This window comes from Narcine bancroftii, chromosome 4 (assembly GCF_036971445.1).
Source record: "Narcine bancroftii isolate sNarBan1 chromosome 4, sNarBan1.hap1, whole genome shotgun sequence".
NCBI classification, from domain to species: Eukaryota; Metazoa; Chordata; class Chondrichthyes; order Torpediniformes; family Narcinidae; genus Narcine; species Narcine bancroftii.
Genome location: NC_091472.1, coordinates 47,777,033 through 47,789,964, shown reverse-complemented (window position 1 = coordinate 47,789,964; position 12,932 = coordinate 47,777,033). Strand labels below are relative to the sequence as shown.

Below are 12,932 nucleotides of genomic sequence, written 5' to 3'. Positions count from 1 at the left end.
TTTTGTATAATATTAATGTAGATTTTCCAGGCAAGATAGCAGTCAGTCGAATAGATTTACATTAATTATGTTGAAATTGCAACACAACTTGGGGTGAAGGCATATAGGCTTGCAAAGTGATTATTAAAAAGCAATGAATACACATTATGAGGATCCTGGTTTGGTAAAAATTAATCAGGCTCAGAAGACCCTTTTTTAAAAGACGTTAACTATTGTGAAACAATACATCTGAGACTGATGTGACAGATTATGTTGTATTTTATATTGTATATAGATGTATTTTAAACGAGATAAATTGTGGCAGGTTTTTTTAAAAAATAGGTCACATACAAGCACTTCAAAACAGATCTCATTTAAAATACTGGAGCTCTGCTCAAGCCAGACAGGCTGGCTCCGAGTGCCTTTGAAAAAGCTTTGGGGAGTGCCTATAGATACTTCACAAATGGATTTTTGTTTTGGAAAGCAACAGATGAAAGAATTTGGAGAATTAAGTCTGAAGCTGCAGGCTGTCTGAGTGCATTTTGCTGCTCTAAGAGGGTCATGTGGTTTTTGCAAGTGGAGGGAGTCAAACAGGCTTTTCTCTGAGTGAGAGAGAGAATTCAGTTCTACAGTTCAGCAACAGCAGCTGGGACTGGAACAGGACAAGCTGGCAAGCTAGTGGAAAACCCCATTTTGAAGACAGGTTGTGCGTCCTTAGATCGACCTGGTCAAAGCCCTTGTGGTCCATACAAGAGGAGAGGACTGGGTGCTAATGTTTTACTTAAAATAAGAGAAACAAAAAGGAACTCTGTGGTGACCTGAAAGAAAGTTGTCATCTGGAAAACCCTGATGGGCAGGTTTCTTCGACAAGACACTGACGTGGCCGATTAAAAGGAATCAGTTTGTGTCCAGCGAACAACAAATCTCTCTGTGAAAACCGACAAGAACCTTCCTGAGCAGTAACCATTTACCTTTGAAGCACCAAAGCCTGGTGAAATTTATAAATGTTAAATTCTGTGCAGAGTGTAAGAATTGCCTGCAACCAGTGAACTGAGAAGTGAGATTGGGCTGTGAATCGAAGAACATTTCTGAAGTTACATACAAATTATATACACGTGCACTTAGAATTAGAAAGGGGTTAAGTTAATAGTAATAAGTTAAAGTTTGATTCTTTTTTCATGTTTAAAAATAATTAAAAACAACTTTTGTTTAAGTAACGATTTGTCTTGGTGAATTTCTGTTGCTGCTGGGTTTTGGGGTCCTCTGGGCTCATAACACTGAAAATTAAGAACCACACGTCTTAAACCTTGAGATTTTAATTGAACCTGAGAAAGTAGTTGAAGGCTATTTGATCTCTCAAACCTGTTCTGTCATGATTATTCTTCTACTCTGGCCCCAATTCCTCTCTTCTGTCAATTCCCCATAGCCCTCAATTCCCCAATCATTCAAATAGTTACCAATCTCCTTCTCAAATATTTGATTAAAAGTATTTATCCTCCATAATCCCTGTGGTAGAGATTTGCTATCCTCTATAAAAAGAAATTCCTGCATACCTCCTTGTTAAATAAACATCCTTTTTTTCTTGTGACTATGACCCCTCATTTGGGACTTTCCCACTAATGAAAAGATCTCAGTATTTACCCTGTTTCAGGAGTGGCCTCGTCCTCACCGTGTATAACTGTAATAAAATCTCTCTATTTTTAAACTCCATCCTCTTTGTAATGCCAAATCTATCCCTATCCTGTTTCACAGTCACAATATCCTCATTAATTTTCCACTATTTTTATGTTATTGCCAAACTTGGAGACTTTACATTTCATTCCCTCCTCTAGGTTATAAACATAAAGAGCAAATAATCGAGAATCAAGATCTGATGCCTGGTCACTCCACTACTTACATCCTTTCAATGTGAACGGGACTCATTTACTCCAACCCTCTATTTGCTATGAGATGGGCAGTTTTCAGTCCATCCAAACATACATTCTCCAATATCATGATCTCATAATTTATGCACCAGCCTTTTGATTGTCACATTGTCAATTCCTTTTGGAAATCTAAATAAACGACATCTACAGGTTCCCTTTATTAACTCTCCTTTTTACATCCTCATAGAACTCAAGCACATTTTTTTCCAAAGGTGATTTACCTTCATAAAATTGCATTGACTTAGTGTGATTAAATTAAGCATTCCAAAATTATTGTTTTTCTTTTCTGTTTGATTGACTCAATGTTTTGATTTTTTTTAAAAAAAAAGCCCCTTTCTTCATTTACATTTAATGCAATTTTGTCGTTCTCTTTACTTTTCCTTTTATTTGACATTGCCATCTCACCCCCACTGCTTGACATATCTGCTCATTTCACAATACATTAATCTGATTTGTTTAGAAGATATGAAATTGCTTTCTCAGTTCACTCAGATCTTTGAGACTCTAGAGGGTGCTGCAGGCATTCCTGTAAAACAGTAAAGTATCATGGAAATTAATCAAGCAGTTGCAACTCTAACCTAATGGTGGGTGTCAGATGAAGAGAGGATAGCAGGTGGAACTGCACTTTAAAATAGTCAGGTTAATTAAGATCACTTACCTTTTCTGGAAGCTTTTTGTATTTGTTTACAGCTTGCATGAATATGATTTAAAATGCATATATTGTAGGGAGATGATAAGCAATTGAGAAATTTGATTATGGATTACTTAAATGTATAAAATTCATGTCATTCTGTGGAGTATGAAAATTCAATTAATTTTAAAAGAAATCTAATGTTCTTTTCCAATTAGGTGTCATGTTAAGAGTTTGTTCCCTCATTTAGCAGGATTACTAATGATGGTTTTATTGCTCAGAAAGCTGTTGGATTTTTTTCAGGGTTTTTTCTGGTGTAATATTTATCAGAACATGGTGGATTCATGCTGTTTCTTTTAGTTTGCCAAGCAAAAAGCACTGAATGACTTTAAATAACAAAAATCTATTTTTTTTACCAAATAGATGGCAACATCTGAAGACTACAGCTAGTCTAGATGAGTGGAAAGTAGTGCTTTAGATGTTCAGTAAAAGTTCCCTTTCTACACGATTGTGTATGCAAAGTGACAGAACATTTATCAATGATGTAAATGATATTTTAATGAGGCAAATATATATTTCAGATCATATTTAAATATTAATTTTAAATTTTAGACATACAGAATGGTAACAAGCCCGTCTGACCCACGAACCCATGAAACCCAATCACATCAATTCACGTACAAAATCCAGTATGTTTTGAATGGTGGGAGGAAACTGGAGACCTCGGGGAAAACCCATGCAAATACGGGGAGAACATATTAACTCCTTATGGACATCTTATGCCACCTGCCATTAGTTATATTGTTCCTGCAACCTTCTGCTCAAAACAGTTTTGCTGATTAAGGTGTCATAAGTGGAACTGATAACGGTGTAGTGAAGGAAGCAAAACATCGCAACTAAAGGTACCTAGCTCCTTAACAAAGAAAACTTGAGATGCAAACAACAGAAAGACTAAGAAGGTGATTGAATTAAAGCAGGTGAATACAATATCAAATCAAGCATAGAAAGATAAATAGAAATAAATATTGAATTCATAAAGCAAAAATGGAAAAAAATTACAATTTAAGATTTTTTATTTTTTAAATCTATAATAAACAATTTAAAACCTGAAGAAATTAAATTCCACACTTAATAAAGTTCAGAGTTAGATATGTTGATTTGCAGATATCAAAACATAGCCACACAGTTTAAATAGTTTGCAATACTTCACCTAAATATCTGTTCCAAGTTATTTGATATCTCCTACACAAAACAGACTACATTCAATGCATGTCAACTGTGAGGCCAAAAGTCAAATACAGTCGAGTGGGGAAACTCAAAGTAATTTTGGACACTGGCATCAAACTGTACAAACATTCCTCTTCTGAAGTTGCTATACTATTTACAGGTAACCAATAGCCCCTTTTCCACTGTCACCCTGTCCCAGGAATTAACTGGGAATTTACTGGGACATGGTCTAATGGAAAAGGAACACTGTCCGAACGCCGACATCATTTCACACTGGGGATTAACTGCCTCTACCCCTACTCGCATCTTTGGCGTCTGCTCATGCCAGCATGCTGATAAAAATAGTGGAAAACGGACAGCAGAAAGTCGTCCATTTCCAGTTGAAGGTAGAATACTCTGATCCCCGGGGATGAGTGTATTCAGTGGAAAAGCAATTAGTGCCCCAGTTAATGGTGGCCCAGTGGAAACTGGATCGAACCCTGGTCCCGTTCGCTAGTGCTGAAACAGCATTGGGCTAACTGCTTCTCTAACCAAGGGTGTGAAAGCCTGTTTACATGAATAAAACAATTTGGACTAAAACTAATAAACTTTCTGAGTTTCCTGTCTAACATCCCTTCTTTAACAGATGTTATCAAATCGAGATTAAGTATCTTATGTAAATTGTCTGTCTAATTTAACAAACATGATATGATGTACTGTATCAGATGGATTTTGAGATGATCTTAAGATGTGAGGAGGCAAAACATTTAATACAATATTTTTATACATATATACTTGTATTAACCTGTCAATGTGTATGTTAATATAAATTTTGATATTAATTCAGTTCTTTTCCACTTATATTAAGCCTCTGTCAGAGTTAAAAGCACTCAACTAAGTATTGCATGAAATGGTACATACTCAACATTCCTCTATATTTTAATGACAAATTGAGTTCAAGTTTTTTTTAATATTGGAAATAATGTAAAACCATGATATCTGCTCCTCTCCTTGATTCTGATATCTTCCCAGTGCAGAATGTGAAGATGACTTAAATACGGGAATGATTTGTACATATTTATCATTACTTTAGCATTGTTATCAAATAAGAGAGAAACACTTATCATGAGCCCCTTTTCCACTGACATTCCAGTTAATTGGCTGTGCAGTGTTCTGAGATAGGAAGCCCTTTGTCCCTTTTCCACTGGGCCACCCTTAAATGGGACACTAATTGCTTTTCCACTGAATACACTCATCCCCGGGGATCAGAGTATTCTACCTTCAACCAGAAATGGGTGACTTTCTGCTGTCCGTTTTCCACTATTTTTATCAGCATGCCGGCATGAGCAGACACCAAAGATGCGAGTAGGGGTAGAGGCAGTTAATCCCCAGTGTGAAATGATGTCGGCGTTCGGACAGTGTTCCTTTTCCATTAGACCATGTCCCAGTAAATTCCCAGTTAATTCCTGGGACAGGGTGACAGTGGAAAAGGGGCTATTGGTTACCTGTAAATAGTATAGCAACTTCAGATGAGAAATGTTTGTACAGTTTGATGCCAGTGTCCAAAATTACTTTGAGTTTCCCCACTCGACTGTATTTGACTTTTGGCCTCACAGTTGACATGCATTGAATGTAGTCTGTTTTGTGTAGGAGATATCAAATAACTTGGAACAGATATTTAGGTGAAGTATTGCAAACTATTTAAACTGTGTGGCTATGTTTTGATATCTGCTAATCAACATATCTAACTCTGAACTTTATTAAGTGTGGAATTTAATTTCTTCAGGTTTTAAATTGTTTATTATAGATTTATAGACATTGGCGACTTCAGGGGTTTTTACGAGGCTCTAAAGGCTGTGTATGGCCCCTCACCCCAAGTCCAAAGCCTGCTGCGCAGCTCAGACAGCAAAGTCCTCCTCAGTGACAAGATCTCCATCCTCAACTGATGGTCAGAACACTTCCAATCTCTTTTCAGTGCCAACCGCTCAGTCCAAGAATCCGCCCTGCTCCAGCTCCCTCAACAGCCCTTAAGGCTAGAGCTGGATGAGGTCCTCACCCGGGAAGAGACATATAAGGCAACTGAACAACTGAAAAGTGGCAAAGCAGCAGGTATGGATGGAATCCCCCCCAGAGGTCTGGAAGGCTGGCGGCAAAACTCTGCATGCCAAACTGCTTGAGTTTTTCAAGCTCTGCTGGGACCAAGGAAAGCTGCCTCAGGACCTTCGTGATGCCATCATCATCACCCTGTACAAAAACAAAGGCGAGAAATCAGACTGCTCAAACTACAGGGGAATCACGCTGCTCTCCATTGCAGGCAAAATCTTCGCTAGGAATCTCCTTAATAGAATAATACCTAGTGTCGCTGAAAATGTTCTCCCAAAATCACAGTGCGGCTTTCGCGCAAACAGAGGAACTACTGACATAGTCTTTGCCCTCAGACAGCTCCAAGAAAAGGACTCTACATCACCTTTGTTGACCTCACCAAAGCCTTCCACACCATGAGTAGGAAAGGGCTTTGGCAAATACTAGAGCGCCTCGGATGCCCCCCAAAGTTCCTCAACATGGTTATCCAACTGCACGAAAACCAACAAGGTCGGGTCAGATACAGCAATAAGCTCTCTGAACCCTTCTCCATTAACAATGGCGTGAAGTAAGGCTGCGTTCTCGTACCAACCCTCTTTTCAATCTTCTTCAGCATGATGCTGAAACAAGCCATGAAAGACCTCAACAATGAAGACGCTGTTTACATCCGGTACTGCTCGGATGGCAGTCTCTTCAATCTGAGGCGCCTGCAAGCTCACACCAAGACACAAGAGCAACTTGTCCGTGAACTACTCTTTGCAGATGATGCCGCTTTAGTTGCCCATTCAGAGCCAGCTCTTCAGCGCTTGACGTCCTATTTTGCGGAAACTGCCAAAATGTTTGGCCTGGAAGTCAGCCTGAAGAAAACTGAGGTCCTCCATCAGCCAGCTCCCCACCATGACTACCAGCCCCCCCACATCTCCATCGGGCACACAAAACTCAAAACGGTCAACTAGTTTACCTATCTCGGCTGCACCATTTCATCAGATGCAAGGATCGACAACGAGATAGACAACAGACTCGCCAAGGCAAATAGCGCCTTTGGAAGACTACACAAAAGAGTCTGGAAAAACAACCAACTGAAAAACCTCACAAAGATAAGCGTATACAGAGCCGTTGTCATACCCACACTCCTGTTCGGCTCCGAATCATGGGTCCTCTACTGGCATCACCTACGGCTCCTAGAACGCTTCCACCAGCGTTGTCTCCGCTCCATTCTCAACATTCATTGGAGCGACTTCATCACCAACATCGAAGTACTCGAGATGGCAGAGGCCGACAGCATCGAATCCACGCTGCTGAAGATCCAACTGCGCTGGGTGGGTCACGTCTCCAGAATGGAGGACCATCGCCTTCCCAAGATCGTGTTATATGGCGAGTTCTCCACTGGCCACCGAGACAGAGGTGCACCAAAGAAGAGGTACAAGGACTGCCTAAAAAAATCTCTTGGTGCCTGCCACATCGACCACCGCCAGTGGGCTGATCTCGCCTCAAACCGTGCATCTTGGTGCCTCACAGTTCGGCGGGCAGCAACCTCCTTTGAAGAAGACCGCAGAGCCCACCTCACTGACAAAAGACAAAGGAGGAAAAACCCAACACCCAACCCCAACCCACCAATTTTCCCTTGCAACCGCTGCAACCTTGTCTGCCTGTCCCGCATCGGACTTGTCAGCCACAAAACGAGCCTGCAGCTGACATGGGCATTACCCCTCCATTAATCTTCGTCCGCAAAGCCAAGCCAAAGAGAAAGAAAGAATAGATTTAAAAAATAAAAAATCTTAAATTGTAATTTTTTTCCACTTTTGCTTTATGAATTCAATATTTATTTCTATTTATCTTTCTATGCCTGATTTGATATTGTATTCACCCGCTTTAATTCAATCACCTTCTTAGTCTTTCTGTTGTTTGCATCTCAAGTTTTCTTTGTTAAGGAGCTAGGTACCTTTAGTTGCGATGTTTTGCTTCCTTCACTACACCGTTATCAGTTCCATTTATGACACCTTAATCAGCAAAACGGTTTTGAGCAGAAGGTTGCAGGTACAATATAACTAATGGCAGGTGACATAAGATGTCCAGCTACTACAAAACCTGGCGTATTATTATTTAGATTTTTTATTTGAACATCTTATCCATAAATCTTAGAAAGCAATGTTTTGACAACTTTATCGATTTATTTTCTTGTATTTAAAGATTTGTAGGACCACGGGGATGCTGGAATAGAAATTGATTATTAAGCCCATTGAGCCTTTTGCATCTTTCAATGGGATTATGGTTGATCTGTGATCATGCACTGTGAACCCAACTCTTCAAATATCATTTAATACCTTTAACGATTAAAAGTCTTCTTTCAGTTTCAGATTTAAAAGTAATGGTTATTTGCTGAAGAAAATTCCAAATCTCTACTAGCCAGGTTGTGTAGGAGTGTTCCCTAACCAAGCCTAAAACCTGATTCTAATTTACAGGCGTGAGTACTTTATCTCAGCTCTTCAACTGGCATAAATAGTTATTATCTATCAATCACCCTTAATACAGTCGCCAATGGGAATTAGTAGATACTGGATAAGTGAATTTTCCAGTTGCTTGAGACTTGCTCTTACAATGCCTAACTAATACACCTGCATTAAGAATAAGTTTAAAAGACAAAAGACAAAAATACTATAATGTACTTACATGTAACAAACTCCATTTGCATGAATGTATAAACCTTAAACTTTTCCGTCACATTCTTTGAAAACATTTAACTGATGCTGCAACTGCAGGTTCCTCCCCCTCCATACTTAATAAGCAGGGATAAGGAGACACTTTAAGAGAGTCACTCCAGCGGTGAGTGGCATCAAGCAGCTCTTCATCCTGTGCGATGCCACTGATGTTTTATACAACTTTTATTCCAACAGTTGCACGTTTATAGCACGACCAAGGCACTCTGATGGCTGAATATTTACTCCCATCTTCACCGAAGGTTTATTTGTTACTTCAGGGAACATTTACAATTTTAAATGTGTACTTTTTACCTATTATTTTATTCTTATTAATTTTAATCTTTTTTATTTATTGGGCGAAGACATGATGCAATATAATATTAAAGAGATGTGATAGCCTGTCAAAATGACAATTTAAAAAAAAAAATATTTTTTTACAGACACAAATTTTGTACTTGGGAATGCCCAGATAGTGGACTGGCCAATTGTGTACAGCAACGATGGATTCTGCAAATTATCTGGATATCATCGAGCAGAAGTTATGCAGAAGAGTAGCACTTGCAGGTATTAAACGATGTGATGACTTTTTTAAAATTCTCAAAATAAAATGTATACCAACATATCATACTAATCTATATGGAATGATATGATTTTTTTTTAAGAACAAATTTTGGATTAATATTTGGCACTTATTGTAGATTTAATCAGTGATATTGAGAGTAAAAGTGCCTTTATTCCATGTTTTTTTTTAAAAAACCCACAAGATATAAAGATGTTAGCTGCACTAGTCCTTTTGTAACACAGTCAGCTGAAGACAGATATAATCTGTTAACATCAATAATGGCCTTGCTATTAATTAAGCACATTCACCTTTGTTTTAAGGAAATTTTGTCATTAATGCTTTAAATCCCGATTTATAAAGTTCAACCACTTGTTGCCAAATGTCCTTGTTCTCTGAGTTCCTGCTGGCAATGTTCTTTTTAATGTTTCCTGGCAGCAATTATTATTTAGATGAGATAAAATGTATCCTACTGGACCTTCCAGGCTTCTGTATAATCATCCCATATAATAAGTAATAAGCAAGCTGTCCTGACTTCAAATATCCAGTAAAGCATAAATTTTCAAAAGATATCCTTTGTGAAATGCAGATCTGTGGAATCAACCCAGTAATCTCCTCTACACTGGTTCCAAGCCAGTGTATCTTTTCTCAAGTAAGGATACCATAACTGCCCTCAACACTCCAGGTGCAGCCTCACCAGTACCCTGTACAGTCACAGAAGAAACGCCTTACCCATAAATTCAACCCCCTCCCCCTAGCAATTTGCCTTCATGATTATCTGTCAGACCTGCAAGCAAACTAGTTGTGATCCTTGCACAAGCATTCCCAAGCCCCTCTGTGCAACAGCATGATGCAATCTTTCACCATTTAAATAACAATCTGATCTTCTATTTTCCTTCCAAATTGGACGATCTCGCATTTACCAACATTGTACTCCATCTGCCATACCCTTGCCCACTCAAGAAACCTATCTCTCTGCAGACTCTCTGCCTGCTCTGCACAATTTGCTTTTCCACTCAATTTAGTGCCATCACCAAACGTAGATACACTACACTTGGCCCTCTCTTCCAAACTATAAATCTATATTGTGAACAATTGTGAACTCAGCACCAATCCCTGTGCATTCTGCTCAGTATTGATTGCCAACTAGAGAAACCCATTTAGCCCAACTCTCTGCCTGCTATTGGTTAAGTAATCCTCTATCTATATTAATACATTATACCCAACTCCATTACCATGTATGCAGTCTTTTATGCAGCACCTAGAAATCTAAGTACACGACATCTACTTGTTCCTTTTTGTCCACTGTGCTTGTTATATCCTCAAAGAATGCCAATAAATTTGTCAGACTTAACTTCCCCTTCCTGAATCTGTGCTGCATCTGTCTGATGGAACACTTCCTATCCAGATATCCCACTATTTCTTTCTCAATGTGGCAGGGCGAGTATAGCAAAAAGATCATCAATTTTACCTGTCATATTGCACACGATCTAAGATGGCATGCTCTCTTATAGGTTCAATAACAGTTGTTCAAGAGAGCATGGGTGCATTCTGTGAGGTGCTCCTCAAGACTGCCTCAATCAATTTGATATGCCCAACAAGTTAAAAGTCCTAACATGCATTAGATATTTGTCAATTTATTGTGTCACTGTAATATTATTTAGTGGCCAACTTCCACCAGTGTCTTTTTTCTCTCTTTACCATTCCTAATCTCTATCTAAATGGAGTGAACATTCACTGACACCCTAATCTCATTCTTAATTAAGAGTGCTACCCCACCTCCCTTATCTTCCCTCTTTTTCTTCTGATTTACCTTATCTTTGGATATTTAATTCCCAGTAATTTTGACCCTGTAACTAAGTTTCTGTAAAGGCAACTAATTTGTAACCTTTGCACTGGTTTGTGCCGCATTAACTAACCTTCTTTTGAATACTATAGGCATTTAAATGAAGGTTGGCATGGTTGGTGTAGTAGTTAACACAATGTTATTACAGCACCAGTGACCCTGGTTCGAATCCGGCGCTGTCTGTAAGGAACTTGTACCTTCTTCCTGCAACCTGCGTGGGTTTTCCCTGAGTGCTCTGGTTTCTTCTCACCCTCCAGAATGTACATGGTTGTAGGTTAATTGGGTGTAACTGGGTGGCATGGGTTTCAATGGCCAGAATCTGCTTCTGCCATGTGGTAAATACAATTTTTAAAAAGTGCCCTTACACTAATTTGTCCTCTTCGAATCTAATAATCTTTTGTATTTTCTGTACTCCACTCTTACCTTTTCACTTTTCCAACTTGGTCCCCTCTGTCTTTGGCATGGATTGCCATGCTTCTGCCATATTAGTTTAAACCCTTCACAACAGCACTAGTAAACAATTCCCTTGGTGGTATATACTGAAGTACAATCAATAAAATTAACTTCTGGAAATCCTTTGACTGCATTTGCTAAACATATAACCTCTACATCAAATTAGGGCAAGGGAAAGCAAGTTGCATGAATACCAACACCTGCAACTTGCCTTCCAAATATCATAGAATATTGCTTTTGAAGTATATTTGTTTTCCTCCTTTCTGACTGGATTGATGTTCTCACTCTTGTATATCTTGTACTTAGTTTAAGATTACAATGCTGAAGAAGGTAGCTTCCCAAGAAGACAATCAGAGATGACCATTAAATACCATCTTTGCTGGAAGAATATTGCCAACATATAAAAAAATCACTACACCATCACATTTCACACCTTACCCATCCTCTATTGCTTGTCATCGCAGTACCCCCTTGACTTCAATTAATACAAAACCAAATAGTGTTATGAAGTATAATTAAAGAACCAATCATAATAAATGTAGAAATATTATCTAATCAGCCTTAAACATTTTCCCTAGTGCCTTGTGCATTCCTCCCAGTCTTTATACAGTAGTTTGCAAATCATACCCAATGCTCTCCATTTAGTGGTATTCCAGCTAGCGGAGGACTGATCACTACTGGTGGAGTAGACTGCAGATGGGCTTCCTTCCTATTTTCTACAATGTCAATCAAGGCTTCCTAAATATGTTTCTGAAAATTGGGGTGCCTAGTTAAACAGGATTCCAGCCAGCTAGCAAAACCTTTGGAACAACTTCTATCACCTATTGCAGTTGTACAGCAATTTCTCTTTAAGAGATGGAAATATAGAGGTGTAATGGATAAATATGGGAGACTTTGGTAAGATTTAGAGTAGGTTACATACATACACAGATTTTAAAACAGATCTTATTTGAAAGACTGAACAATTCACATTCATAACATTGCAGGATCTTTGGAGACTTTTATGCATATTTCACAAGTCGGTGCTAATTGAAATGACGGCATGAAATGAATAGCCATTGTTTTGGAGGAGACAAACTGGCTGCAAGTACCTACAGTGTGCTCACAGAAAGGTCACTCCTGGGTTTTGTTTATCTAAGACAACAGCTTGACCAAGAGAGGAGAATTCCTGTTGTTTGCTGAAGAAGGTGGGGGTTTTTGCAAGTGAGAGAGTCACATGGGCTTCCTGGTAGTCTCAGTTGGAGAGAGAGAGAGAGAGAGAGGTGAGACCAATCTCAATAAGCTCTCTCAGCTTGTGTGTCTGACACTGAAAGGAGCTGAACAGTGCAAGCCAGGAAGAGCTGGTTGGAAACAGAACGTTCCAGAGCAGTGGATGGCTGGAAGTGCTATCAGACTGATGTTTCTCTTGGAATAAGAGGAACAGAAAGGAACTTTGTAGTAGTCTGAAGAAAGAGGTTACCATCTGGAAAACCCTGATGGGGCAAGTTTAATCAGCGAGACATTGAGGTGACTAATGATGGTACCTCAGTTGTGGAAATTCTGAAACAACAAA

At 38.9% G+C, this 12,932-nt stretch overlaps 1 protein-coding gene across 1 annotated transcript in view; it reads left to right on the top strand.

Annotated features, from left to right (window-relative positions):
• Positions 1 to 12,932, top strand: part of kcnh1a (potassium voltage-gated channel, subfamily H (eag-related), member 1a) — a 253,217-nt gene that overhangs the window by 20,097 nt on the left and 220,188 nt on the right. The window contains exon 2 of the mRNA XM_069931204.1: positions 8,963 to 9,086. Within this exon, the coding sequence (XP_069787305.1) occupies positions 8,963 to 9,086 (124 nt within the window). The remainder of the gene's footprint in view (positions 1 to 8,962; positions 9,087 to 12,932) is intronic.